The 27,647-nt window shown below is 66.5% G+C and overlaps 1 protein-coding gene across 4 annotated transcripts in view; it reads left to right on the forward strand.

The window, feature by feature from the left end:
* BRSK2 (BR serine/threonine kinase 2) overlaps window positions 1–27,647 on the forward strand; it is a gene marked incomplete at both ends in the record, with an annotated part of 57,268 nt that overhangs the window by 14,364 nt on the left and 15,257 nt on the right. For all 4 annotated transcript variants that reach the window (XM_080817618.1, XM_080817619.1, XM_080817620.1 and 1 more), the window contains 8 exons: window positions 20,898–20,992; window positions 22,099–22,184; window positions 24,724–24,864; window positions 25,397–25,513; window positions 26,038–26,071; window positions 26,239–26,307; window positions 26,383–26,529; window positions 27,576–27,607. In XM_080817618.1, the coding sequence (XP_080673744.1) occupies window positions 20,898–20,992; window positions 22,099–22,184; window positions 24,724–24,864; window positions 25,397–25,513; window positions 26,038–26,071; window positions 26,239–26,307; window positions 26,383–26,529; window positions 27,576–27,607 (721 nt within the window). The remainder of the gene's footprint in view (window positions 1–20,897; window positions 20,993–22,098; window positions 22,185–24,723; window positions 24,865–25,396; window positions 25,514–26,037; window positions 26,072–26,238; window positions 26,308–26,382; window positions 26,530–27,575; window positions 27,608–27,647) is intronic.

Genomic DNA, 27,647 nt, shown 5'->3' on the forward strand with positions numbered 1-27,647 from the left:
TAGTGATTGGGGAAACCAAATCAGAGTATTCTAAGTGCAGACCAGGTAGGTTGTTTTGTCGGTTTGTTTGTTTTCAGTGCTAAACCCCAAACCGACGGAGCTCTGAGCGGCCCTGTGTCGTCTGCCCCCCCGCAGAGATGGTCTTGGTTTCCTGGGAAAGCCCCACAGACTCGTCCCCCCTGGGGGACGGCAGGCCTTGCTGCCCCACTGGGGTCCGTCTGCCCCGCTGCTTCTCCCCCTCCAGCCTGCTCAGCTGTGGGGGTCTGTGTGTCTCTGAGGCTGACCCGGGCAGCCCTCCCGGGCATGCTGGGCTAATGGGAAACGGGGGGTGCCTGGTGGCCCCAGGCAGGGGACTACGCCTTCATCTGCCTGACCCTGGGCTGGCTGGCAGATGCAGGGGCCCTCAGCGGCATGTGGCTTCCCGTGTCCTGCGTCAGCGGGCGGGCGGCTCGGGCACGGTGCTCCTGGGAGCTGGGACGCGGGCAGGGATGGAGGGTGTCTGGCCTCTGGCATCTGCTCTCTCGCAGCTCCTGCCCCATTGAGAAGGCCCCACGGCTTCTGGGAAGTGTTTGCACCCCTGCCTTGGCTTCTGGGTGGCCCTGGGCCTGGCTCTGTGCCGGAGGGTCCCTCACGCCTAGCAGGTGTGTGTGGAGTTGGACTGGTTGGGCCTGGCCCCCAGAGGCCGTGGGTGTCTGTCTGTGTGTGCGGCGGCAGGCTTCCCGGGGTGGGCGAGCCCATTGCTGTGCCGGGGGCCTGGCGGGACGGGGGCTGGCAGGTGTGGAGACGGTAGGGAGGGAAGGCCTTTGTGCACTGCTGGGCAGGTAGGCTGAGGTCTGTGTCTGCTGCTGGGATCCCCGGGACCCAGATTGCCGGCTGCTCCTCTCTCCGGGCAACCCCCGTTCTTTCCCCTGCCGGCCACTTGGGCACAGACTCAGGCGCTCTGCCGGCTGTCCCTCCACACCTCCCCGGGGCACTGGACAGCTGCTGGCCACGCCATGGCGTCCACTCTGTGGGTGTGACCCTGGCCCCCTGGGGTCTCGCCTCGTTGCACGTGGGGCTCCCCAGCCCTCTTCCCTTCACGGCAGCCCCCAGGCCCTCGCCCTCTGCCGGATGCTCCCCGCAATCCCACCCCCTTCCTGAGGCTCCTCAGCACCCTCACCTTTCCCTCCGGCTTGTGGGCATTGGCAGGTGACCCTGTCATTAGCCCCAGTCCTGAGGCTTCTAAACTAGGACACCAGCTTGGAAAAAAAAACAAAAAACAGAACTTGCCAAGGTTGAATTTCTGAATAGTCACTAGGCTTAATCAAAATATTTCACTGGGCTAATTTTACAGTACTGAATTGAAAAACCAGTTAGCGAAAGTCTCTTGCTCTCAGCTGCCCTGTGGGAACCGGACTCATGGTGCAGAGTGGGCGGAGGCTCTGGGTGGGGGCGCAAGGGGGACCTGCAGGGGTGGGGCCAGCCGTCTGCTGCGCAGTTTCCCAGGCTAGCCCCAGGACTAATGGCTTCACAGCCTTCTGTGCCCCAGGCAAGGCTGCGGGGTCCCCTTGGGCATCCTGCCCCAGCCTGCATGTGGCGAGCTGAGCCCCCTGGCCCCACAGGGCTGTGGCCAGAGGGGCATTGGGACCCAGGTGGGGGGTACCTCCTCACTGTCCCCCGACTCCCCCAGGCAGAGGGGCCCCTGTGGTTCTCAGGTTGGGTCTTCAGGTTCCCGAGCACCTGGGGCTCATGCCCATAGGGTGCAGAGCTGGGCACACCATGAGTGGTCATCCCTCGGGGATGCTAGCTGGGCGGGCAGGCCCTGCTGGGTCTGTGGGAGCCCCTGCTCTGGATGTCAGCCAGGGGCACATGGAGGAGGGAGGAACGGCTGCCCCCCTGCCTGGCTCCAGGTGAGGAGGCCGTCTGGGGCCCCTCATCCTGGAGGAATGGTCAAAGGGGTGGGGGGAGGCGGTGCCCCATTGCATCGCACAGCCCTGTGACTCTTGATGCCTCTGTGGTCGCCATGGCAACCACCCAGCGCCAAGCTTGCGACTCTGGAGGAGAGGGAATGCCCTCCTCGCTCGCAGTCCTCCGGAGGGGGCTCCTGCCCCTCCCGCCAGTCCGGGGATCTGTGACAGCCCCGGCCCCCCCCACTCTGGTTTCCTCCACAGCCGTACTCCGCCGACCTGGGAGAAGGGACAGGCCCCCTGGCCCACCTCGACCCAGCTCCTTCTGTGGCCCCGAGCACGTCCCCGCTTGCGGTGGGACGGAGTCCAGGCAGACCTGGGGGACAGGCCCCTGGGCAGCAGCCCTCGGAGGGTGGATGCAGTATCACGCGGGGGGCGGGGCGCTCTCAATGTCTGCCCTGTCCACCACCAGGGAGGTGGCCGGTGTGGGGGGTCGCTGGGCAGAAAGGGCCAGAACGGCCTGGGAGGGCGGGCGTCCTCCTGCTCCCGCAGGCCCCGAAACAGCCTGGAGCCCGCCTGCCTCCGCCACTCCCGGGCCCTGTGCCGGAGCGTGGAGGGCTGTGGCCAGGCCGGGAGCCGCCCTCCAGGATGGCCTCCGGCGCTCCGCAGGCCGGCCCGCAGCCGCTGTCTGGGTGGGTGTGTGACGAGCCGCTCCTCTCACCCTCGGCTCTCTTGAACAACGTGGCGTCGGCGGCTTCCGAAGGAGCCGGTCGGGGGGCCGCTTCCCCAGCCCAGCGGGCCTTTCCTCCGTGGCCGGGGGAGCCGGGACGCCCGTGCCCGCGGTGCTCCCCTGCACACACCAGGCGGGGTTGGCCCCCGGCTGCCGCAGAGGCCGAGGGCTCTCACCAGGGCGTGCGGGCCCTGGGAGGTCCCCGTGGCCATCTGACCGTGTGGACGGGTCTTGGTGTGCGCCTAGAGAGAGGCTGCGTGGTTACCGGCCCTGGAGCCGCTGCGAGCCGCTGTGGAGGGCAGCCGGCCGGAGAGGCGGGCTTCGGGCGGTAACCCGGCTTCAAGGGACCCTGGAGAGGAGCCTGAGCGCAGCCTCCACCCGGCGCTCCCGGCGCCCACCTGAGTCTGCGGCTCGCGGGCCTTCGGGCGGGTCGTGGAACCCGAGCCGGGCCTTGCCGAGAAAGGCGGCCTCGCGGTGTCCGCCTCCGCGTGGTGTGAGAGCGCACCGGGGCGCCCGCAGGCCTCCTCGACCCTGCACCCGCCCCGCGCCCTCGGGCCCCTGTAGCTGCCCTGGACAGCAAGGCTTGGGGGCCGCCGTGACTCTGGGCCGTGTCCTTGGCCCGCCCAGGTTCGGCTGCCGCTGGCCCACCCGCGGGGCGCACCCACGCGCCAGCCGGGATCCTCCTGAGCCTCCCCAGCAGAGTCCCCGCATCCTCGGGGGGGGTCACGGTGGGGGGCTGGCCTCCCATGGGAGCCTCTGGGCTTGAGCACTGGGGGGCAGGTGTGGCAGGGACCAGACAGGCCACCAGCCATTCCCCAGTGCAAGACGGGCCCTGCCTGGGGCAGGCTGTTCCGGGGCGGGGGCTGGGGGGGGGCAGAGTGGGTGGTGGAGCGGGTGTTAGCGGGCTGAGGCCAGGCCCGCTTGCTGGGGGAGGGGGGGCCGGGTGTCCGCTGGGTGCTGCCCAGTCCGAGGAGCCGGGAGAGCGGGGGGCGGGGGGGGGGCGCTTAGTGCCGTCTGCCTGGTCTGCTCTGGTTGCCACGGCAACAGATGGCAGTTTGGCAGGAGAGAGGAGGGGGAGGGCTTTGTATGAGGCCGCTCCGGGTTTGGAGACCAGCCGGGGGTCCTTCAGGGCTGCGGAGGGAGCGCCAGCCACCAGGCTGAGCAGGCTCCCCAACCTGGCCTCCAGGGTGGCCCGACGGCCCTGGGGGCAAAGGTAACCCCACTAGGAGCATCCTTTCCCTGGAGCTCCAGCCTCACCCCTGCTCACCGGGGGGCTCTCTCACTGCCTCTCCCTCTTTCGTCCTTGGTCCTGGGCCAGAGCCCCCACCTGGACATCCCAAGAGCCTGAGTCAGTGGGCAGAGTCGGGGCGGGGAGGGGGGCCTGCAACTGCCCCGTGGGCAGGGCTCTGCCCCCGGCCCTGGACTGGCTTCTGACCCCAGGACCCCAGCCAGCTCTGGGGACGCACCTGTCCCCTGCCTGTGCTGCTCTGCTGCTGAGAGGCGGGGCCCAGGCCCCCCGGGGAAACCACCTGGGCCCCCTGGAGCCCGCACCCCCAGCTCCTCAAAGCCAGGCTGGCCCTGACCCCAGAGGCAGCTTCCGCCCGCGGGCTCAGCCCAGACCGCCTTATTCCCCACACGGGGGTGAGTCCGCGCGCGCGTGCGTGAGTCCAGGTGGGACAGGGCCACCCATGGGAAGGGCTCCGTGTCTCCACCGGCGCCACGCGGGGCCCAGCTGTCAGGTTCCCAGGCGGGGACGTGTGCACCTGAGCCGAGTCCTTGGGTCTGCCACCACCCGCCCCTTGGCTGAGGAGGCCGCCCGCTGGCCGCCCGCCGAGGCTGGGGTCCCCTGGCCGGGCCACTTCAGGGGCGGGCTCTCCCACGCGGTTTGGTGTCTGAGGCCCTGTCCTGCTCGCCCCCCACCCCGCTATCTCCTCCCCGGAACAAGCTGGGGTGGGGCCTGCGGGCTGGAGCGCTCTCTTCCCTGGGGGCTTATCCCTTGGCCCCTCCCCTGCCCTCACCCAGGGGTCCCCCCCCCCCGCCCCCACAGCTCTTGGGCTGGTGGGAGGAGCTTCTGTGCCTTCTGCCCTGTGGGCCTTGTTGGGAAGGACCGGGGGCACGTTGCAGACCTCAGGGCTGGGAGAGAAGCCAGGGTCAGAGGGGGCCGGTGGCATCCCAGGGCCTGTCCTGGAGCTGCTGTGTGGACCCCAGCACCCCATGAGCCCCCCTGGGGGCACATGGCCCATCAGCTGTGCCCGGCAATGTCCCCCCTACCCCCACCGCAGCCTTCAGCCTGACGCCTCCGAAGGCTCCCTTGGGACCTCCAAGGATGGACCCATGCCCCTGGGTCTGTGACTCAGCCTGGCCACCCTCTCATCAGCCCAGGGGACCCCGCCTCTGCCCCACCTCCTAGCTCCCCTGCAGGCCCTGGCCCCAGGGCCCAGTGCTGACCCTTGGGGGCGCTCCAAGGGTGCTTTCCCAGGACTGGATTTCTCCATCAGGGGCCCTGAGCAGGGGGCTGTGGGAGACTGACTGCTGTGGGAGGTCTGGGGCCTGGGGAGTCCCCTGGTGCCAGAGGGTCCAGAGGGCCCAGGCCGCGGGCTGGCTTCTCGATCCTTCCTTAGGAAGGAGGCGTTTGGTGATGGGAAGCACGTCACACTTGGACCGCTGAGTGCATGCGTGTGCATGTGGGTGGGAGTGTGCTTCGGCCCCTCCCGCGCTCCCTGCCCGGCACTAACCAGCGGGAGTGCAGTGGGCGGTTGGAGGGGCAGAGCTGGCGCGTGTGGTGGGCTTGCCCCCCCATGCCCGGCCCCTGCAGCTGCCCTCCCCTTTGGGGTGATGAGGGTCCCTCTGGGGACATGGCCTCAGAGCAGACAAGCTGACCTATTCCCTGGGGCAGGGAGGGTCCCAGGAAGGCCGCTGGGGGGGCCTTCGGCTGCGGCTCTGGGGGAGCCCCCCTGTTCCCCTGCCCCATGACCCCGTGGGGTCTCCGTCTGCTCCCAAGGCTGGGGTCCTGGCCCGGCGGATGCAGCCTCCGTCCCCTCTGGCTGAGGGCCTGGGGTGGGGGGAGCACACAGGCCTCTCGGAGCGGGCGGGAAGCAGGAAGACGACCTTGGGTCAGCGCCGCGAGCAGCTTCCTGTCCCTTTCCTGAGGGGTCATTTTCGGAGGTGGGGTTGTACCTGCTGTGCTCGCTCCCCTGGAGAAGCCGTTTGGCAGCAGAGGGGTGTCTGCTGCTCCTGGCGCTGGGCAAGCAGATCTCAGAGCCAGTTTGGTAAAATGCTCGCTTTTCTTGGTTGGACTCAATTTGACTATTTCCAGTCTAAGAAAAGTATTCCTGGGAGGCGGGGGAGGGGCAGTCCGAGCATCTGAAGTTGGGGTGAGCCCACCGAGTGAGGAGACGTGGGCCCTGGCCAGGCTGGGCTGGGGCCCAGGGGCCCGTGCGGGGCTGTGGGTTCAGCCGCACACTGCCCTCGGGGTCCCCCGAATCCCCCCCAGGGCAGGAGGGGAGTGGACCTGGAGCGCCTGGGCTTGTGGGGCTGGGGCTGAGCCCTGACTTGGGGATTTCCCACTAACCCTAACCCCTAACCCTAACCCGTAGCTTGACTCTCAGAACTGACGTCACAAGGAGGGTCTCCGTAATTGTCAACGTGGGAATGTCGTTCAGTGCTGGGCTGGGTCGCGGGCCGGGATTATCTGCCATGTCGGGCTGGATGGTGGGAGCCACTAGAAGGAGGCCGCGTCTGTGCGCCTGCCTGACGGTTCCGCTCTGAGACCTGGCTGTTACGGATTTGGGAAAATCAGAGTTTTCAAAGTCCTTTGAGTGGATTCTCTTTCCTGATAGCCCATGAATGTTTACATTCGTGACGCATTCCTTGTGCATCACAACTTTCTTGGAGTCCTTTGATTTTTCTGGAGTTCCCAGTTGCTTTTTTTTTTTTTAATCGCACTATTTACCATAAACTCATTTAGGGGTGTGTGCGTGTGTGTGCGCGTGTGTAGAAGGAGAGAGAAAGAAAGAAAACAGGGGATGGGGGATGGGACAGGGAAGGACACACAGACCATTCATTTTACCCAGTTCTGTTTTCCTGGTGGCCTCCTGAGAGTCCCCCGACCTCCTTCAAACCGCCGTGTTTCTCTGAAACAGCCGCCTTCAGGGCCGCGTGGGCGGCTCAGTTAGTTCTGTCCAACTCTTGGTTCCGGCTCAGGTCGTGAGCTCAGCCTGGTGAAACTGGGCCTGCATCAGGCTTGGCTCTGGGTGCGGAGTCTGCTGAAGATTCTCTCTCTCTCCCTCTCTCTCAAAAAGCCACCTTTAGGGAGCTTCCCAGGAACCCCCTCCGGGCGGGATCCATTACTTGCTTCTAATCTGCCGCCTCACTTTGTCAGGTGACTTCCTAGGAGAAGGTACGTGGGAGAGCAGGGTTCTGTCGCCCAGCTGAGAGGACCCCCTCTGTGCACTCGGGCCCCCCCCGGCGGTCCTTCGCCCCTAGCGCTTTGAGCGACTTTGGCTCCATTAACTCCTGACCTCAGGTGGACGGAGGCAAGACGCCGTCTGGCTCACCTCCCTTTTTCATCGCCCCCCTTGACATTAAAGCTCCTGAAAAGCGTTACCCTTTTGGAACCCACAGCTTTTTATCTCTTGACCCTGCCGCCCTACTGAAGTGACCTGCGCAGTACCAGACCAGTGGTCCCTCCTCAGCCCTTACTCAACGAGCACGTGCTATAGTTGAACATTCTCTACTCCTCTCTTCACGTCACTGATGAAATTCCGCATTTGTCCTTTCCCACCCCACTTCCCCCCAGTCTGCCCAGCGGGCCCCTCCTCAGCCAGGAGCACCCGGGGTCAGCTCAGCTGTTCTCCACCCATAGCTGTCCTGGGTGATCCCATCCTTTCCCGTGTGCTGAGGGTTGGCAAGGCCCGTCTTCATCACCCTTTTGCTTACAGCCTGTGTGTCCTGTGATTTAAGGTGTGTCTCTTGTAAACAACACGTGGTCCGCTCTTGGGCTTCCTTCCTCCCCCACCGCAACAGTCTGTTATTACTGTAGTGTTTGATCATTTACGTTTTCTGTAACTACCAACGTGGTTTGATTTGGGTCTGTCCTCTTTCTGTTTGTCTTGGTACCTGTCTTATTTTATGTCAAACATGTATTTTTTAAAGTTACTTTACTCTCTTTTTTTCATTAATATTTTTGCTATACGTCTTTCTGCTTAGAATCTCACAAGGGGTTACTCTATGGATGTGGTTCTCAGAATCTTGGGCCAGAGACCCCATGGGGAGATCCTTACAAATGTCTTTATATTGCCTTATTTTTGAGGGCGATTTTTGCTGGATCTGGAGTTCCGGGTTTTCTTTCAGCACTGAGGTAGTGACCAAGCCACTGCCTCCTGGCCGTGAGAGGACGAGCACGGCTGGCACTCCCCCGGGTGTGCTGTGCATCCTTTTCTCTGGCTAGTTTTCCGATTTTTCTCTCTCTCTTTCCATCGTGTCACGGTGGCAGGGGTGTGCCTTGGCATGGCTCTCCATGGTTCTGTTCCGCCTTCACTTCGGTGAGCCTCCTGGATCTGTGGGCTGATCTGTGTAACACCTTTAGGGTAAAATCATGGCTGTTATCTCTTAAAATGTGTCTTCTGCTCTGTTCTCTTTCTCTCGTCTTTCCCTGGGACTCCTGTTACAATGAGACTTTCTGGAGTTGTCCCACAGGCCTCTGATGTGCTGTTACGCTTGGGTTTTCCTTCTTTGGCTTTCTGTGTTTCAGTCTGGGCGCTTTCTGTTACCCTGTCTTAGAGTTCATGGATCCTTTCTTTTGTGTCTGGTCTGCTCACAAGCCCATCTGGTGAATTCTTTTGGTCTGTCCTTTACTGTGATTAAAAAATACATTTATGGGGGAAGAGGAGGGGAGAGAGGAGAAAAAAAAATGTGTGTGTATGTGTGTGTGATATTATCTTGAAACCCTTTCTGAAAACTCTAATATTTGGGTTAGCTGTAGCCTGCTTCTAATGGCTGTTTTTTCTCTTGAGAATAGGTCACACTTTTCTGCTGCTTTGTGGATGGCGTCCTTTTTATTGTATGCTGGACACTGTCTCTTTAAGAAGCCAGTTCAACTGCAGTAGGGAGGGTTTTGGGCTTTTCCAGAACGGGCTCAACTTTCCGTCTCGGGCATCTAGGGCAGGGCTGGTCATTTTGATCTGGGCAGGACTCTGGCTGGGTTAGGACTGGTGGTCACTCCAGGGAGTTTCTGGTCAGCTCTAGCTAAGTATATGGAGGGTGTGAACCCCACAGTGTGGACGTTGCTTCCTTCCATTTCCTGTTGTTTTGCATGCCTGTCACTCGCAGAAGCCCCGTGAATGCTCGCCAGGTCAGTGAGTGACGGAGGCAGTGGAACAGGCTCCTGGGATCTCCCCGTCAAGGCTGGGCCCACGTGTGGCTCTGCTTGCGTTCCGTGGCTGGGCAGGACTGCGGGGCCTTTCCCTGGGATGGTCTGTGCCCACTGGGCCTGGGGTCTTAGGGACACTTGCTGCCCACTCTCAGCTTCTTCCTTTGGTCAGCTGCCAGCGTCCTGGGTTATCAGCACCTCCTCGTCCACCTTTCCGTCTTGTCTCTGTGCTCGGACTCGGTGGCATTTTTCCGCGGTGTGGTCCTTCCTTCAGCTGCTGCTTTTTCCAGCAATTACTGTCATTGTTTTCCTAGAGCTCCTTCTTGTTTTCTAATCCTTCTTGCAGATTTCTTGTTTTATAGAGGTAGCAGCTGACTAAATCGGAGTCAATGCTGTGACCCGTAAAAGCCTTTCTAACTGCCTGTTTCTGCCCCGTCAGTTCTGTTTCTCTGTCTTGGACTCCCTCTGGGAACATCTAGTTGGCTATTTACCTGCGTGAGGGGGCCTGGGTGGGTGGTGAGGCTCCTTGTGTGAGAAGTAGGGATATTTTCTTGCCCGGGTCTCTCTGGGAGCGGACTCCTGCTCGCTGCTCAGAGTGTGGTCAGTCTGATGGGGGTGCGCCACGGGGCGGGGGCTGGCGGTGAGACTGCCGGGAGGAGGAGGACTTGCTCAGGGCAGCCTCGTGGCCCCTAAAGTACAGGATTTTGTTTGTCCCAGTTTGTCCCAGTCTGTGTCCCGTTCTGGGCACGGAGAAGGGGGTGCCAACCTGGGTTGTCCCCACATCTGCACCCTCAGGAAGTGGCACATCTGTCTCTGCAGCCCTACCCTCAGGCCTGCCCTGCGGTCCCTGGCTAACCCTGACACCTGGCGCTTCTCTTGGGTCCCCTGGCGACTGGTAGGCCCCATCTTGTCCTGTCCCCCATCACCTGCCCCCTGCCTTCTGTTTTTGGGGTGTTTTGAGATCTCCTTTCCACCACCATTTCTTGACCCAGAAGGTGGCACTGACAGCAGACAAACACAACGGACGTAGGTCTCTCGGACCGCAGGGCTCTGGCAGCCTCGCCAGCTACCTGCCCACAGCCGGGACCTCTTCCCAACGTTCCCCCACCCCCAGCATCTGCCCCGCTCCCTTTTTTCCCCAGAACTCCACGCGGCTCTGCCTCCTCCTCCAGCGCCTGGGCCGGCAAAGTCCTCTCGGGGCCGATCTTCCTCCCTCCGGTTTCCTTCTCATTTGTCGTGTGTCCCCAGTGGAAACCCCTTTGGAACGGCACCTTATTGGGGCTTGCTGAGGAAGTGCCTCTGGTGCTTCCTGAACACATGTCTGCCTCTGGGTGGGGTGGGGACTGCCTTTGTCACTGAGCCTGGGTCTGGGTGCTTGACATGCCTGTGCTGTCCAGCAGAAGCCCAGCATCTCTGCCCTTCTCGGCTCTGAACTTGGAAGGTCACGTGGGGCTAGAGGGTCTGTGGTCCCAGGAGGGCTGTGATCCCACCCTCAACCCTCCAGCTGGGTCCTGGCAAACAAGTTCTTAACCCTGGGGTCCCAGTGGGTGGTCCCTGGCCACACCCCCCAGGTGGGCGAAGGACCAAGAGGGAGCTTTTTTTGGAGGAGGGGCACTCCCAGTTGTCTTGGAACTGTGCCAAGCCTCTGAAGGCTGACTTTGGGCTTCCGCGAGAGCGTGCCTGGCTCGACTGACTGGTCTGCGGCACAGAGAACCCCTGGCTGCGTGCATAGCTGGGCGGTCCCGGGGCCAGGCCCAGACCGCCTCTGGGAGGGGCAGGGATCATGGACAGGACGCTTAGGACCGCAGCCACCTGGGGGGGTTCTCACGCCATCTTTATTTAGCACAGACGGGAGAGGGTGTTAGGACACCCTCAAGGCTGAAGGGGCCACCGAAGCACCCACCCCACGGGGGGCGCGGGAGCCAGGTTTCAAAGCCGGTGCCCTGGCTCCGTGGCCCTTGCCCGCGCCCGGCCGGTCCCTCCTGCTCCACCCGCCAGGGCTTTTGGGCAGCAGAGCCCCGCTGTGGCGGAGGGACTGGAACCGGGACGGGGGAGGCGGGAAGCCAGCGCGGGCGTGGGCGGAGGGCTGGCCTCTCGGGGCCGCCTCTCCTCCCCCGGGTCAAGGGAGCAGGCGCAGGGGCTCCGGTCCAGGGAGCCGAGGAGGTGGCAGGCCCCCGCGTCGTGTTTGGGTGCTGTGGGTGGGAGGGCGGGGAGCTCGGCAGAGGCAGCCCAGCGGCTTCGGCGGGTGTGAAATATTCCAGGCCTTAATTAATTTAATTTGAGAGGTTCCTTTTCAGAGCGCGAACAGTTGTCTCCCAAGAGACGCGCGCGCCGCCCCCCGCGCCTGTGGGCGAAGGACACCGCGGAGTCTATATTGAGAGGAGCCGGCTGGGGCCCGCGCTCCCTCCCTGCCCCCTCCGGGTCCCCCATCGGGGCCTCCTTTCCAACCTGGAAGAGCGTGCGTGGGTGCGGACCGGGCCCGGCCGCGTGATGGCGGGGTGCGGGGGTGTCGCGGGGAGCCGCGGCCGGCCCAGAAGCGGGGCGCGCGGGCCGATGCGGGCGGATGGATGCGGGCGGACGCAGGTTGGGGGTGGGGCATGCGATCTGGGCATCCCCGCCGCCCCAAATAGACGAGGGGGAGTTGGGGAGCTCTGAGCCCCCGGAGGAGGCTGAGAGAACCAAGACGCCAGCCCCGCACCCCCTACTCCCTAGAGCTGGGGCAGGGGGCCCGCAGGCGGGAAAGGAGGTGGGGGGGGCGCCCGGGAAGAACGCAGGCCCCGACGACGCTGCTGCGGGGCGGGGGGCGACGAGTGCGCTTTGATGTCTGGACAACTTCAAAGGGGCCGCCCTCCCGGTCTGCCTGTCCGTGGAGCCCCTGGCGGTGCAGGGCTGGGGAGGGCGGGCTCGCGGCCCAACGTCTGCCAAGGAGGTGCGTTTGAAGCGAGTCCGCTGGGGCCAGGCGCCCCGGGCTGGGACCTGAGGCAACTGGGCGGGCAGAGGTTCTCCTGGAACCTGGGAACCCAACCCGCCCCCGCAGGCGCACCTGCCGCCCTCTGCCTGCCCAGGAGCGGCCCTGGAAGCCAGATGTGAGCGTGGGCGGCCCTGGACCAGCCCCTGGAGAGGGGCGGGGGGGGGGTGTGTGCTGAGGGCTTGGGGTGGGTGGCCCCCAACCCTCTTCCTGGGCTCAGGTCTGGCGTCTGGATGTCCTTTCCGGGTGCGGGGGCAGGGGTGGGCGTGTGGCCCTTTGTCCAAGGGAGTGAACACAGGTGAGGGGTCTAAGGCTGGCTCTTCCATCCCCGGCCTTCCCCAGCCTGCCCGCAAGCCCCTCACTCCGGGAGGAGGGGCAGGTCTGTGGGAATGGCCGTGGAGCGGCTGGTGAGGGGCCGCCCGTCCTGTGGTGGGAGGCAGCTGGGGCGGAGGGGCTGCGGCTCAGCACGGCCCCGCCGGCATCTTTCCCGCGCGCCTGTGTGAACTCTCGCCCAGCACGGCTTCCCTGGGAGCTCGGGTGACCCCTCCCCCTGCCTGCTATGAAGAGGGGTCAGCCCGGACCTGGCTGGGGCTTCCAGGCCGGGGCACTGCGGGTGGGGCCTGCGCACTGACGTCATCCCACTGGAGGCCAGAGGGACCTTGCGCTCTCCCGGAGCGCGGCGCTCAGAGCCTCTGGAGACTGAAGAGCAGGCGGCCACCCCGCCGCCAGGCTCCATCCCCATCCCACCCCACTCCTGGGGGATTTCGTGAGCCTACCCCGCGCCCCCCCAGGTCCTGGCCTCCTCGACGCTCCCCGGCTGCAGGTTGGCGCGAGCCGGGTGCTCTTCTCAGAGGGATGGGGCTTGCTCCCCCCACTCCTTGGAAGGAGGCGTTGTAGCCGCCGAGGGCTTACCCGCACCCTGTGCCCGGTGCCCGAGACCTGGGGCGGGATCTCCTGAGATCGCTGCTGGCGCTGCCCCGGGTTGTCCCGAGAGCTGTGTGTTCCCTGGTATCCTGGGTTTAGAGGTCACCACAGGGCTGCGACCCCCAGAATGTGGTGCAGGCAGGCCTTGGCGCCAGGCTCAGAAAAGAGCAGGGGTGTGGCTGGAGGAGCTGCCCAGGGAGCTCTGACCCCCCAGGGCACCCTGGCTCTGGTGTCCCGTGTCCCGCCCCTCCTCCGCCACAGAGCCCTGAGCAGTCAGCTGCCTGGACGCCAAGCGCAGGGCCGCGCTGACCCCCGTCCATGGTGCTGAAAGGACGGGGCGGTGGCGGGGGGAGGGGCCCTGGGAACCTGGGCTCATTCCCATTAGTGTCTCCGTGGTTCATCCTGTGTCTTTGCCCAGCACCTGCCCACTAACTAAGGCTGTTGTGAGGCGATGCTGGGGGTGGGGCTTGTGGCTGCACCAGCTGGGGAGGCGCTGTCCCCAGGCCTAGGCGTGGGTAGGCTTCGCCCTGACCCCTTGGGCAGTGGCAGGAGAATGGGCCCTGGGGTCAGGCAGGCCCAGCCTGTTTCCTCTTCTGAGGACGGAAGTGGACCATTGTGAGGATCAAGGCTCAAGAGGAGGGTCCTTGGAAGCCTCCTTTCTGGGCAGTGGTCTGGCTGGAGCTGGCGGCCACATCCAGGCCTGACCATTCCCCCAGAGCACGCCCTACCCCAGGACCTTAGCACGGCCCCAGGTGACTGAATGCAGCTCATAGGGTGCCTCCCCGCAGGGCTGTGCCTGGTGCAGGCGGAGCAGTGGCGAGAGCTGCTTATGGAGGAAGCAGAATCCCCCCCCCCCCCCCGCCCCGCCGCAAATCCTGTCCTTAAATCCCCGGAGTCCTGCTGGGTTGAGAGACTGGTGGGGGGGGCATGCAGCAGGGCAGTTTGCCGAGTGTGTGTGTGCGGGGGGAGGAGCTCCCGTCACCGTGAGGGATCTGGAGACGTGTGCTTAGCTGGGGTTGTGGCGCAGGTGCAGAAAGCCCTTCTGAGTTGCATCTCGTTTGAGAGGAAAGAAAACTCAAGGTGAACACTCCCGTGAGTGCACCAGGTCCTGTGTTGGGCTCCTGGGGCCGCTCTAAGGAGCTGCCTCATACCTTGTCCCCAGAACGACGACGTCTCATTCTCTTGGTTGTAGGGGCCACGTTCCAGGCTCCCGGGTGTGCTGGCCACCCTGGGGAGCCCCGACCCACGTTTGCCTTCATGTCCACGTGGCACTTCTCTGTGCTTCTCGTAAGAGCCCTGTCACTGGATTTAGGGGCTGCCCGAAACCCTGAGAATGCTCGAATTGAGATCTACAAATTTACTTCTGCAAAGGCTTCCCCCCCAGCCGAATTAAGGTCACATTCATGGGGTCCAGACATTAGGACATGGATGTGTCTCCTTGAGGCCACCAACCCTCCCTGCACAATCCATGTGTGGTTTGGGACCCCAGGGGTTCCCCACGTTGTCCCCGGTTTGCACCGCAGTTTCCTGCCCGCGGGCTCAGGAGTGGTTCGGCTGGTGCTGGGAGCCCTCGGTGGTCACATGGGAAGTCCCCTGTGATGTTCTGGAAAGTCTCACTTGGCACCCCCAGGGCCCCCCACAGCCTCCGCGGGTGCCGCCGGCCCTGAATGAGGCTGATGGGTGAAGAGGGCATGGGGGAGAACCAGGAGGGCGTGAGGGGCACCCTCACCTTGCCCCTGTCGGCGGCCTTCTGCCCAGCCTCGGGATTCCCTGCCTGCCCAGGCACACCGTGGAGGGGGCTCTGGGTCAGGGTGAGAGATAGGGCCAGTGTGGGAAACGGGACAGAGTGTGAGGAGTTCCCTTTTCTCGGTGGATGCCCAGTGGCTGGAACTTCCCCGGTGCTGAAGGGAGAAGGGGACAGACACCCCCAGGGACCAGGTGGCACTGTGTCCCAGCAGGAGCGGGATGGCCAGGTACCATCTGCTCCCCCCCCACCCCAGCATCCATGCACCTGACCGCCCCCACCCACCCACGCACCACCACCTGCCTGGGGCCCAGGGGCATTTGTTCTCAAACCCAGGGTCGGGAACTGGGTTCCCCCAGCAGACTGGGGGTTGAGGCAGGCTAGCGGGGGGCCTCTCGCCGTGGGAGGCCACCAGCAGGTCTCTGGGGCTGCCCACAGCAGGCAGGGGTGTAGAGAAAGAGGCAGAACAGACCTGCCCCCATGTGCGCCCCGCCCCCTCCCCAGTCCCAGTGTCTGAGGGAGAGAGCTCCAGGGTGTCCAGGAGGGCCTGGGGGGGACCGGCTGTTTTCCCCACTTGCACAGCTGAGGTGAGGACACTGAGACCGAGGCGCGTGTCTGGGCGCACCCGCCCGGACTGCCCCGCTGTCCCTGCCTCCGGGAGGCCGCCCCGTGAGTTTGTTCAGCTCCTAGCAAATGCCGGGCCCGGGCATCCACCTGGATCCGGGGGGTGGGAGGGCAGCGTTTTCATTTCCTATGACCAAACAACGTCTCCCCAAAACTTGGTGGCCCGAGACCGCGAACATTGGCTCCCTAGGGTGAGGAATCGTGGGAAGCCAAGCTGGGCGGCCATGCCTGGGCTCCTCCCAGGCTCCCAGGGGGGGTCAGGCTGCACGGGCTGCAGGCCCTGGTTCTTGGCCACAGGACGAGGCAGCAGGCTCCTCAGAGCAGGGATCCCAGGGGACGGACCCCAAAAGCAAGCTGTGGTTACCACCCAGCCTGAAGGATGGCTGGTTTTTCCGCCGCATTTCATGGGCCACACAGGCCAGCGTGGTGCCGTGCGGGTGGGGCCACGTGGCTGGGAGGGTGGCTTCCAGGAAGTGGGGTCCCTAGGGGTCCTCTGGGAGGCTGTTGCAGTCCGGAGAGGCAGGGTGACAGCGTGGCAGGAAGAGGCCGCAGGGAGCCCTGCAGACGGCCTCTGTCCTGCGCATGCGGCCTGTGCTCACCGCCTCTGCCCGAGAGCAGCTCCCAGGAGCTGGGGGTGGGGCCTCTGCAGCCCCCACCCGAGTCCTGCTTTCCTCTGGGCTCAGCTCGACATTCAGTTTCTCTGGGAAGCCCCCTGGGCCAGCTGGCTGTGGGGCCCATGGTCTCCGGCTGCCCACGCCAGGCTTGTCCGGCTGAGAAGGCCTTCGGCCTGTGGGGAACGCTGTGCCTTGGCCTTGCCGTTCCGGTTCCGCCTCCGCCTCCAGACCCGGGCATGTGGGTCCTGGCCTTGGCGTGGGGCGCTGGTCCATGTGGGGCCAGTGGCCAGGGCAGGACCACCTGCGATGTCTGGGGCTTACCCCAGTGTGGCTGCCGGGCTGGCCCTTGGGCGCACAGCCTGGGAAGCTCAGGTCCCAGAGATGGTCCAGGGCAGTGGCCGGGCGGGGGGTACGCAGAGCACAGGTCCGGGCGGCTCCCAAGAAGAGTCCGGGTGCTGATGTTGGGGGTGGGTGTTCCCAGTCCCTTTCCCACCCGCAGTCCCGTCTGCCCCTGCCCCTGGCCCTGCCTGCCCTCTTCTGCCTTCTCCCGCTGCCCTGCTGTGGGCAGCCCAGCCCCAGGGAGGTGGAGTGGGCTCAGGGCCACCAGCCCTGCTGACTCATTTTCCCAACAACTGGTGTGGTGCCACCTCCCTCCCTCCTTCCAGGAGAGCCCAGACAGGAGGGGTGACAGGGCCTGTGCACCCCGGCAAGACTGGCATGTCCGCTGTGCCGGGCCCTGCAGCTGGCCCCCTTACGTGCCCACAAATGGGGCCCCACAGTGACGCTGGCCATGGAGGCAGAAAATGGGTCCCCTTTGGCTATGCTTGTGGACTTGGGAGCCGGCTGCAGGGCCCCAGAGGTGCGGCAGCTCGTGACGGAGGAGGGACGATCTCCCATCCCAGGTGTTATGAACCTCGGCGTGACCCCGTGAGGAGCAGCGGCTGGACACGGTTTTCTCCCGAGATGTGGACAGAGCCTTGCGCTGCCCTGCCCCTCCGTCCTGGCTCAGCAGAAGCATCCTCCCTCCCGCTGTCACGAGTCTCCCTTCCCAGAACCTGCAGTGGGAGCTCTCCCCGGTCCCCTAAGTCCAAGGACCAGCTGACACAGCGTGGGGGCGGCCGATGTGAGCACACGGGCGGGGCCCTGCGAGGGTGCCCCAGGCTCGGTCAGCACCGCGGACAGTGGCCGCCCTTTTCCTGACCAGGCTCCTCCCCCGGGGACTCCGCTGGGTCCGAACCACAGCTCACGACCCGCGAGCCCGCCCGCGTCCCGCCCGCGTCCCGCATCCGCTCCCCTCTCTGGGGCCGGTGGTGTTCCCAGGTGCCTGCAGAGGCCGTGGCATTCACGTGGCCCCGGTCCACGGCCAGCTGGAGTGCGGTGGGGACAGGCGCGGCTGGCCATGCTCCTCGCAGGCTCCGGGCTCCTCTCTGCAGAGGGCCCTCGACACCCTCCCTGATGCGACACTGTCACCTGCGCCCAGACCCCTGTCCAGACCAAAGGGAGTCCGGGTCCTACTCTGGGGGCTCCCAGGACGCAGGGCGCTCCAGCAGGGGTGTTTTTCTGAAGGGCCACGGCCAAGAAGGAGAGGGGGGAGGTCAAGGACGAACCCCAGGAGGCCTCCGCTCGGGACTGGCCCTGCAGCATCTGGCTCCGCACTGCTCTGGGGCTGCCCTGCACCTCTCAGAGCCACGCGGGGCTCAGCACACGCAGGCCCGGCCTCCTCCCTGCTTCCGGACTGTGCGGTGGGCGTGAGGGCTGGTCGGAGCCGCAGGGCGGGAGGGGTGGGGACTGCCTGCAGAGCTCCTGAGCCCGCTCTGGAGAGCACCAGCCCGCAGCGCCCTGCCCTCCGGCTCTCTGGCCCCCCGGGCCCCGTGGGCAGTAATATCTGAGTGCAGGAGCAGGGGTGCTCTGGAGGACGGTCCCTGGGTTCCCTTGACTTTCCCAGCCAGGCTTGGGGTCCCGGGGGGTGGACACACTCATGAGAGCACACGCGTGTTTGTGCCCACGTCTGGGGCGCAGTGAAGACCGGCCGGGTGGGGCAGCCCGGGGAAGGCCTGGGCTCTTCCTTGGCCTTTCGCCTGTGTCTTCTGAGGGAGGCCGCTGGGGCTCCTGGCTGCCCGGCGCCCTCCTGCGCCCGCCACCTGGGGCCGGGCCGGGCCGCGTCCGTGCGCGCACGTGTGGGCTGTGGGGGTGGAGCACGTCACATTCAGAGGCGAGGCTGAGCCGTCGCGGCGGACTGGGGACTTCCCCAGCAGGCGCCGCCCCCCCCATCCTGAGCCTGCTTGGGGGGCTCCAGAGGGCACGCGGCCCACTCCTGCCTCCAGGGAGGTGGCAGGACTGCCAGGAACCCAAACACCCCACCCCAGAGGACCCCAGGGCTGTGGGAGGCCAGCACAGCCCCGGCCGAGTCACTGCCTGGGCCGGCAGGAAGCTCAAGGAGGGGCACCTCCACACGGGGTTTCGAGGGCTGTGTAGAAGTCTGCGGGGCCGAAGGCTTTCTTGGCAGAGGCCACAAGTGGGGGAGGATGAAGGCAGGGACGGAGCTGCCAGGGTTCCAGGACACTGGCCAGGGCAGACCCCTCCCCGCACCCGGCCTCCCGCAGCTCAGCAGGCGGCTCCCGGTGGCCGGCAGCTCTGCAGGGGCAGGGCAGGCCCGTGGCTCAGGGCTCGTCCAGCACATCTCATCCCCGGGCAGCTGGGCGGCGGCCACCGCATTCCCTCGCGTCCCACGGCGCCTGGCATGGCGCTCGGCGGTGACACCAACGGAGCGACTTTCTGCTTGTGGACAGCGTCCTGTCGCTTGGACGCCCGTTTATGTCCCTTTTCTGGAAGCAGGAAGACATTTCTCCCCAGATGTCTGCGGTTCCTGCCTTCCGAGGACCCGTGTGCACGGCTGTGTGAGGTGCGTCTGTGGGCGCGTCCTCCTGGCCGTGTGCCCACGGCCCTGGTGCCCGAGCCACGGTTCCCGAAGTCCGTCCCGTCCAGAGACGCCCCGTCCCTCCCGTTGTTTGGCGCGGGAACGGCTCGCAGAGCCAGCCCAGGGCCGGGCCCACCTGTGGTCGGGAATGCAGCGACGGCGTTCGGGCCTGCGGGGTCGCTCGGGCTCCTGTCCCAGCCGTCTCTGGCCTGTAGCTGTCTCCTGTGGGGAGGTGTCTGGCTGCCTCGCCCGGCGTCTGTCCCGGGCCCTTCTGGACTTGGAGGAGCTCGTCTCCCATGGGGTGGCCGCTTTTGCTGCTCGTCTCCCTGGCACCCCCTGTCCCGTCAGCCTTGTCCCGGGGACCTGTCAGGCACGAGTTTTGCTTCTAACTCTGGCTGGTGCCTGTGGTCTGGGGGGCCGGGCTGGGGGCAGGGAGTCCTGGGCCTCCAGCCCTGAATTACAGACAGATGCCAACAGCGCCCTCCCGCCGGGCGCTCTGTGCTCTTCCTGGAATCACAGGGCTCGGGGCCAGACGCAAGGCAGCTGGCAAGAGGCCCCGGGGCCTGCAGGCCTCCCTGGGGTGGGAGGCGGGGGTGGGGGCGCTCAGTGGGCACACCCTGCCGGAGCCCAGGAGCCCGTCTGTCCGTCCCTGAGTGTGCACACGACCCCTGGGCATCGCCCATGAAGGCCCACGTCCCCCACCTGCCCTCTGGGCGAGCACGGCGTCCTCTCTCGGCCACGCCCCCCATGCAGGCCCACCCACCCCAGCACGGGGCAGGGGCGAGAAGCCATGCTGGGAAGGACAGCTGTGACCATGTTCCGTGGAAGGACACAGAGGCCACGTAAAATTACGGACGTGTGGTCTGTTAAGGGAAGGTGTTTTCTGCACAGGTGACAAGGAATTCATTTCCCGTAAAAATCGAGGGGCTCTTGCAGGTTGGTAAGAATCCCCCCGACCCAGGTGAAACCCAGCAGCTGGTGAGCATGACAGAGAGGTCAAGGTCACGGTTAAAGCAGCAACAACTGGGGGGCTGGGTCACCCCAGAACCACGGGGTGGGCATGCGGTCAGGGTCTCGACTTTGATAGAGTCTGGCTAACACAGCGCAGTGTCCCTCAGTGTCCACAGGAAGGGCGTCCCAGGGTTGGGGTGCGATGCCAAGGTGAATGGGGTCCCCTGGCTCCCCTTGGGCCCCCAAGTGCGGGAGGTGGGTCCAGCCATCGTGACAGCCTTCACGTGCCTGCCTAGGAAAGAAAGTCACCCTGGGGAATGTCGGGGTTGGGGCCCAGGCTCAGGGATGGAGACGTGGGGTGTTCCTAGGCCGCAGGCCACAGAGCAGTCCACCCAGAGGTCTGGAGGGTGCTGGCAGTGGCCTGGGCTGCAGTGGGGGCGGGGCTGCTCGTGGCCCCAGAGGCCATTCCTGGCCGGCGAGGGGAGGGAGGAGAGGCGGAGGCTTGGGGCCGGCGATCAGAACTACCGCAGGGTGCTGGGCTCAGGTCCTGGGAGTGGCGCCACGAGAAAGAGTGAATTCGTGTTCTGCCCCGTGGGGGGCGGCCAGGGATGGGGGCATGGGGCGTGGTGAGCTGGGGTGGTGCTGTCCGGGGAGCAGCCCTGGGCCCACCCTGCTGACCCGGAGACGGCAGCCAGACACGGGGAGCCTCTGTCCAGAGACGTGCAGGCTGAAAGGAGGCTGGGGGTCGGGTGGCAGAGGCCGAGCATCCTGGGGGGCCCTAAGGGGGCCGGGGCCTGAGCCCGAAGACACCCTGCCTCCCCCACCGGGGATGGCTGGGCAGTGGCTGAAGACCTGGCGTGGGGGGGGCTCTGGGTGTCATGACCTCCAGAGCAAGGGGGACTCAAGGAGGTCAGAGGCTGGCCCCAGAGGCGGGGGCTGTGCTGTGGGGCAGGGACACTGCAGGACGGAGTTGTCCTGGGCAGGGATCAAGGAGTGTGCGCTGGCAGAGGGGGGCTGGGGGAGTCCAGCAGGAGGTGCACTGGGTGGATGGGGGTCGAGGCAGGCTCAGAGCCCGAGCGAGGGGCCGGGGGCGGGGGAGGGCGGGGAGCAGGGAGGGCCCTGCTGGTTGGGGCCCTGGCTGGGGTCTCAGGGCCTTCTCTACCCCGCAGGCCTGGTGAAGCTGGGGATTCACTGTGTCACGTGCCAGAAGGTGGCTATTAAAATCGTCAACCGGGAGAAGCTCAGCGAGTCTGTGCTGATGAAGGTGAGCCCGGGCCGTCGAGAAGCCGGGCCAGGCGGGTCCCGCCCACTGGGCGCTGCGGGGTGCGGTCGGGCGCTGTGCCCACCCCCTAGGACGGCCTGCGGGGCCTCGGTTTCCGCACCTTTACTCAGGAAGGGGCCCCTGCCTCTGAGCAGGGGAAGAGAACGGGAGGGCGCCCGGGACCGCGCAGCCAGTCCCCCTTCCCATCCTCCTCCCTCCCCGGTCCCGGGAGCCCCTCACTTGGTGGAGTCTGGGCCCCTTTGGTTCCGGGAAGGGCCTCAGGCTCCCCCACCTGCCTGCTCGCCTGTGGGGGAGGAGCAGTCAGACCCGGCCGGCAGGGGGCATGCTGGGGGGGGCGGTCCCTGTCTCCACGCCCGCCCCTGCCTTGTGGACTGTGCCTCACGCGCTCTCCCAGACATCTCCCAAGGGGGCGGGTGGGGCCGGTGTGCCAGGAGGGCAGTGATGGGCTGCCTGGGGGGTGGAGGCTGATGCGGGGCTGCTGACGGGGAAGAGGACCTCGTCGGAGGGAGGGAGGGACTCGTGTGGGCCCCACTGGGGAACCCCAGGGGCCACGCGTGGGGCAGTTGCAGGGGGAGACGATGCTTGCTTGGATGGGAGCAGGTCGACCCTGACCTTGCCTTGGACAGCACCTGGGCCTCACGTGTTCAACTGGGGACAGTGTTTTAGATGCCCGTAAGTGCTCCAAGCCAGAGAGACGAGAGCTCAATGGCCGGGGCCTGGGGGTCTAACTGGGTCGCACTCTGCTGGAGGCCTGGCAGGGCCTGTGTGGAAGGACTGGGAGGCAGCCCCCTCGTGGGATGCCCCTGGGCTGGGATGGGCCAGTCCACAGGGGTGTGGACCCCATCGCCAGGCCGGCCCTCTTCCAAGCCTCCTGCCGCCCCCAGGACCCCGTCGAGGCATCCGGGGGGCAATGTCCGCTCGAGCCCTCTGTCTCCCCACCAGCCAGAGACCCGTGGAGGGCAGGGCAGCGTGGTGCTGGTGTCCCCCACAGCCCGGCCCCGGGGCTGCGGGTAGGAGGGGATGGGGTGGTGGGTGCGGGGAGCTGGGCAACGAGCCTGCCCCCAGCTGGACATCTTCTCCCCGTGCAGGTAGAGCGGGAGATCGCCATCCTGAAGCTCATCGAACACCCTCACGTTCTAAAGCTACACGATGTTTATGAAAACAAAAAATATTTGTAGGTATTGCCGGGTCTGGAGAGCCGGGGTGGGGCCTCGGGGAGGGCACAGGCAGCCCCCTGGGGAGGGGACCCCGGTGAGCAGGGAGCTCTCGGGAGGCTTCCATGCTCCGCGCTCCTGGCCCAGACCACGGCAGAGCCATCAGCTTGAATCACCCAGGGGGTAGGGCTTCCTGGAGGCGGAGGCTGGCAGCCAAGGTCAAGCAGCAGGAGGCCCTTGGCCCCAGTGAGCTAACCCCGCAAGCCCCGAGACTCTGCCAGGGCTCCTGGGGACTCTCCCCATTCCCACTGAGCTCCCCGTCTGCTCCTTCACGGGGCTGAGACCCCAGGCCGGCTGATGGCTCACTAGGGCTCTCGCCTGACCCGCTGTCCCACCCTCTCCGGGATGTCCGGCTCCCATGCTGCTGAACGCGGCTGATGTCAGAGGCCAGCGGAAATCTCATGTCCCAGGCTCACCTGGGTGGGAAAGTGGAGCGCCCCCGCCCAGATCACCAGCCGTGTGGCCTCTCTGAGCTCCCCTGGGCTGGGGGTGGCGGTCCCTCCCAGGGTCACAACAAGGGGGCACCCAGCCCTGTCACTACCGCTTGTGTGACTGCAGGAGGCCCAGCCTGTGACGCCCAGGCCCTCGGACGTGTTGGCACTGAGTGAGGAAACTCGAGCAGGGGAGGGGACCCTTGAGGGCTCATCTCCAAGCCCCAGCCCCGGGGAGGCCTGGGAGCCCGCTGGCCCAGGTGGCCGCCCGCAGCCCGCCTGTACTGTCCTGGGCAGTGGGGTTGGGGCACAAAGCTGGCCGCAGAGGGCAGCCCTGGGGGAGCAGGGAGGCTCGGGCACACGGATCGAGGACGGGCCCTCGGTCCAAACCGCGGGCGCTCCGACAAGTGACTCACTCTCTGGGCCTCATCCGTGGCGTCCCCACTGTGCCAGCTGGGACCCCAGTGTTTGCGGGTAGGGTGACGGGAGCCGGCTGGTCAGTACAAGTGTGAGGTGCTGGGTGGCAGGTCCCGGTCCTGGGGTCCCTGATGCTGTGGGCAGGAGGAACCCTGCCCCCTGAGACACACTCCTGCACGACCCCCCACCGTCGGCCTGACTGGGGTCCACCTTGCCGGGTCCAGTGGCGTCCCATGAGTTTGGGGGCAGGTGTTCTTGGCCACCTCCACACACGACACGCAGGAGACGCGTCACGTCTCATTACTGTGGAGATCCTCGTGAGGACAGACCTGGGGCGGGGGGATGACAGGCAGAGCCTTTGGCCCCAAGGAGGCCACCTTGGCGGGGGGCCGGTCAGGAAGCAAGGGAGGGCCCAGTACAGCAGCCCAGTGGGGGGAGGGGAGGCACAGCCCAGGCAAAGACCGGGTGACAGGGACACCACGCCCAGCACGAGGGGGATCGGGTGGCCCGGCTGGGTCCTGGGGGTCCCTGCACGCTCCCTAGGCCCCCCCAGGCCCAAGGCTGCCTGGGGGGCCTGCAGCCGGAGGGCAGTCAGGGGCCCCTGCCAGTGAGGCCAGCCCACGGCCTGTGCTTTGATCGGACCCTCCCGCTCAGGAGCAGGGTGGGACCCCCAGGATGGCCCCTTCTGCCTGAATCCCACCTGGTGCCCCCTCCGCCTTTCTAGCCACCTGCACGCAGGCCCCCTGCACTCCCACCCCCACTGACCCCTCCCTTCCTCCACTCTGGAGATGCCCCCTTCCCAGCACCTCCGCGGGGTCCTGCGGGTGTCCGCGTCCACACGTCTCGCGGGCCGTGCCGTGCCCCCCGCCTTGGCGTCCCTCCCTCCCTGTAGCCGCCATCACCCCTGCAGCCCCCCCCCCCGCCGTCAGCGGGCCAGACACGGAATGCCCTGCCCCCACCGTGGCCCTGGGCCCCCCTGCCAGTGACATGATGCAGCAGAGGGGACGGCACGAAGGGGTGGCCGAGGGGAGTGTCGGGCCTCAAGGCCACTGGCCCACCGCGCCCCTGTCACAGCCCTTCTGGTGGCCCAGCCTCCAGCTCCTGCACCGTCCAGGCCACTAGGCTCTGGGGAGCTGAGACAGAGGTAGTGCCCCGGCCAGCTGGGCCACGCCCACCTTTCCCGTCTGTTTTGAGGGCCACCCCGGGGGACCCCTGGCCCTGACTGTTCTAGCCCCTTGCTCACCCCATGTAGAGGTCCGGACTACTGGCCAGGCCTCCCTGAGGGCCCAAGTGTCTGAATCAGGCCCCCGCTCTGGGAGCCCGAGCTGGGTTAGCCTGGGAGGGCCTGGAACGGTCACGGCGTGGGGGTCAGCCGCCACAGTGCCCCTTAGCCGGGGGCCGGGGGGTGGTCCTGAGCCTGGAATTCCCCACAGCAGAGGGGCCCCCCCCACGGCGGTGCCCGAAGCAGGCCTGCCAGGAGGTGGGGGGTGGGGGCTCGTGCCGAGGGTGCTCGAGGCTGGGACAGGTGGGGGGTGGCGCTGGGACGGGGTGCCGGCCTGCGGCCTCTGGCCAGTGCCGCTGTGGCTGAGTGGCCCCAGGGCGGGTGGGTCGGACCTCGTGCAGCCACCCGACGCCCACCTGTGCCCCGCAGATACCTGGTGCTAGAACACGTGTCTGGCGGGGAGCTCTTCGACTACCTTGTCAAGAAGGGGAGGCTGACCCCCAAAGAGGCCCGGAAGTTCTTCCGGCAGATCATCTCCGCGCTGGACTTTTGTCACAGCCACTCTATATGGTGCGTGCCCCGACCCCCGCCCCAGCCCCGGCTAGGTGCGCCTCCGTTCCTCACGAGGGACACCCTCATCCCCCACCAGGTCCCCCCACCCCCAGGCCCCCCCCACTCCCCACCAGGTCCCCCACCCCCATCAGATAACCCCCCGCCAGGTACCTCTGCCCCACCCTCGCGCTCCTCCTCTGCCCCTGGAGCCGACGGCACACGTTCTGTTGACCCAACCCTCCAGGAGCCCCTCCTGGACTTGGCTTCTCGGGGGTCTTGGGGCCAGGCCACTCTGGATTGGGGGTCCCAGGTTGGCCTTGGCACAGAGCACTTATGGTGGGGAGGCCCCAGGGAGTAAAGCAAAGCCTGCTCTGGGGCAGGGAGCGTGTGATGACCCCAGAGGGTTCACAGCCGCCAGGAGGGTGACTTCCCATTGGCTGCCTGTGACATCACCAGGCTGGGCTGCCATTGGCCCCACGCTGTGCAGATGGGTTTCTGGGGAGGGGCGGCAGCCAGGGGACTGCTCAGCCTCGACCTGGCCGCCTTCCAGCCACAGGGATCTGAAGCCGGAAAACCTCCTGCTGGATGAGAAGAACAACATCCGGATTGCCGACTTCGGCATGGCGTCGCTGCAGGTTGGCGACAGTCTGCTGGAGACCAGCTGCGGGTGAGTGTCCGGCCCCGAGGCCCCCGCCCGCCCTGTCCACGCTGCCCGCGGTCGCGGCTGCCCGGCCGGGACGGCCTGGAGCTCCAGGGCCTCTGGCTGTGCTCCCAGATTTCGCGGCCAAGTGCGATGCCGTGAAGGGACCCCACCTGGTGACCCTTCAGGCCCGGCCCCCCTCTGCTTCCCAGCCCTGGGAGGCGGGTCCCATCCCAGCGGCTGCCCACGTGCTCCGTGTGCGCTCAGCCCTGTGCTGCTTCTCTCCTTCGAGCAGGGCGGCAGGCAGACCGCCCGGAGTGTGGCGGAGCCCACAGCCTCCTGTGCCTCAGTCTCCCCCGGAAGCACACAGTGGGGATTAGGTTGTGAGGGGCTTGGCCCTACCTTGAGCCTCCTGCCGGGCATCTCCTGCAGGCAGAGTGTGCCTCCGGGCGTCTCCACTGGTCCGGGGTGGGGCAGAGTGCGGGCGGGCTGGGATGACCAGGGCCCACAGCGGCCCGATCCCCGGGCCTGACGGCTGCTTTTGCCCGCAGATCCCCCCACTACGCCTGCCCCGAGGTGATCCGGGTGAGTAGCCGCCGCCCCCCGTCCCCTGCCTCGTCACCGTCTATCCAGGGGGCTTCGCCGCCAGAGCCTCGCAGCCCCCCACGCCCTGGGCCCCGGCCGACCCCCGCCCCCGGCACCCTGCGCCCGGGGCCCCAGCGTCTCACCGCGCCCCCCGCTGCCGCCCGCAGGGGGAGAAGTACGACGGCCGCAAGGCGGACGTGTGGAGCTGCGGCGTGATCCTCTTCGCCCTGCTGGTGGTGAGCCCCCCGCCCCCGCCCCGCCGCGCCGCCCCGAGCGCCCCTCCCGCGGTGACCGCCGTCCCCTGCCCGCAGGGGGCCCTGCCCTTCGACGACGACAACCTGCGGCAACTGCTGGAGAAGGTGAAGCGCGGCGTGTTCCACATGCCCCACTTCATCCCGCCCGACTGCCAGAGCCTGCTGCGCGGCATGATCGAGGTGGACGCCGCCCGGCGCCTCACGGTGCGTGCCCGCGGCCCCGCTCCCTCCGACGCCGCCCCCACCCCTGCGCGGGGCCCTGTGCGGCCCCGTCCCCTCGCGGGCGTCTCCTCCCCGGGGCGGGTCTGGTGCACACCGGGGGCCGCCCCCCCCCCCAGCGCCTGTGCAGGGCGTGCGCGTGGGCGCGAGCCCTGGGTAAGCGAGCACGGTGTGCGCGTGCACGGGCGTGTACCTGCGTGTGCATAGGTGTGGACGGGGCTGCTGTGCCGGGCAGGGGAGCGCCTGCTGGTGCCGGGCCCCCTGTCCTGGGCTCTCCTGGGCCTGGTCAGTGTGAAGGGCTCCTCACGACCGCTGCTCCTGGCAGGTGGGCTGGGGAGCGTCCAGGGAAGCCAGTTCTGAGAAGCCTCCAGCTGGCCACCTCCTGCCTCCCTGGGGCTCAGTCACTGCCAGGAGGGCCGGTCCCCGGAGCACGGCGGCAGGGCTCCTCTGGTTGTTCTCTCCGGGACAAGGGCGGCCCAGGGCCCAAGAGGCCATCCTCACCCACCCTCCCCAACCAAGCCGTCCCCGGGGGAGCTGGGGAGAGAGCAGGGCTGGCCCCCAAGCGTCCTGCTCACACCCGCACCCAGCCCCTTCCTGTGCACAGGAGGGCCGCCCTGGCCGCTTCCCCTGCTCTCCCGCCCTCCTCCCTTGACCTCCCTCCCAGAGCCCTGAGACCCCGGAGGCCACTCTGCTTCCGTGCTCACTCCCTCTGCCGCCCAGGCCCCCCAGCCTTGCCTGCAGCCCCCCCCCGGCCCTGCCCACCTTCCTTCTCTCTCTTCGTCAGCATTTTCTCTTCCATCTGGGGTAGGCAGAGTCAGGGGTGCCGGCCTGGAGCCTCCGGGAACACAGCCCCTCCCCACACTCTTCCGCCCACACTGTCCCCCGTGTCCTCTCCCCATCCGCCAGCCCCTTCCTCCCCTCCTCCTGTCCTCGCTCTGCACACTCGTGTGCTCCGTGCTCCACCCCGCACCTCCTAACGTGGGCTCCTCTGTCCCTCCTCGTACTAACTCCCTGTTTCTCTTTCCTTGTAGCTAGAGCACATTCAGAAACACATATGGTATATGTAAGTAGCTTCTCCTCCCGCATCACCTGCTTTGCCCGTC

Source organism: Martes martes (genome assembly GCF_963455335.1).
Source record: "Martes martes genome assembly, chromosome: 10".
In the NCBI taxonomy this organism is placed as follows: Eukaryota; Metazoa; Chordata; class Mammalia; order Carnivora; family Mustelidae; genus Martes; species Martes martes.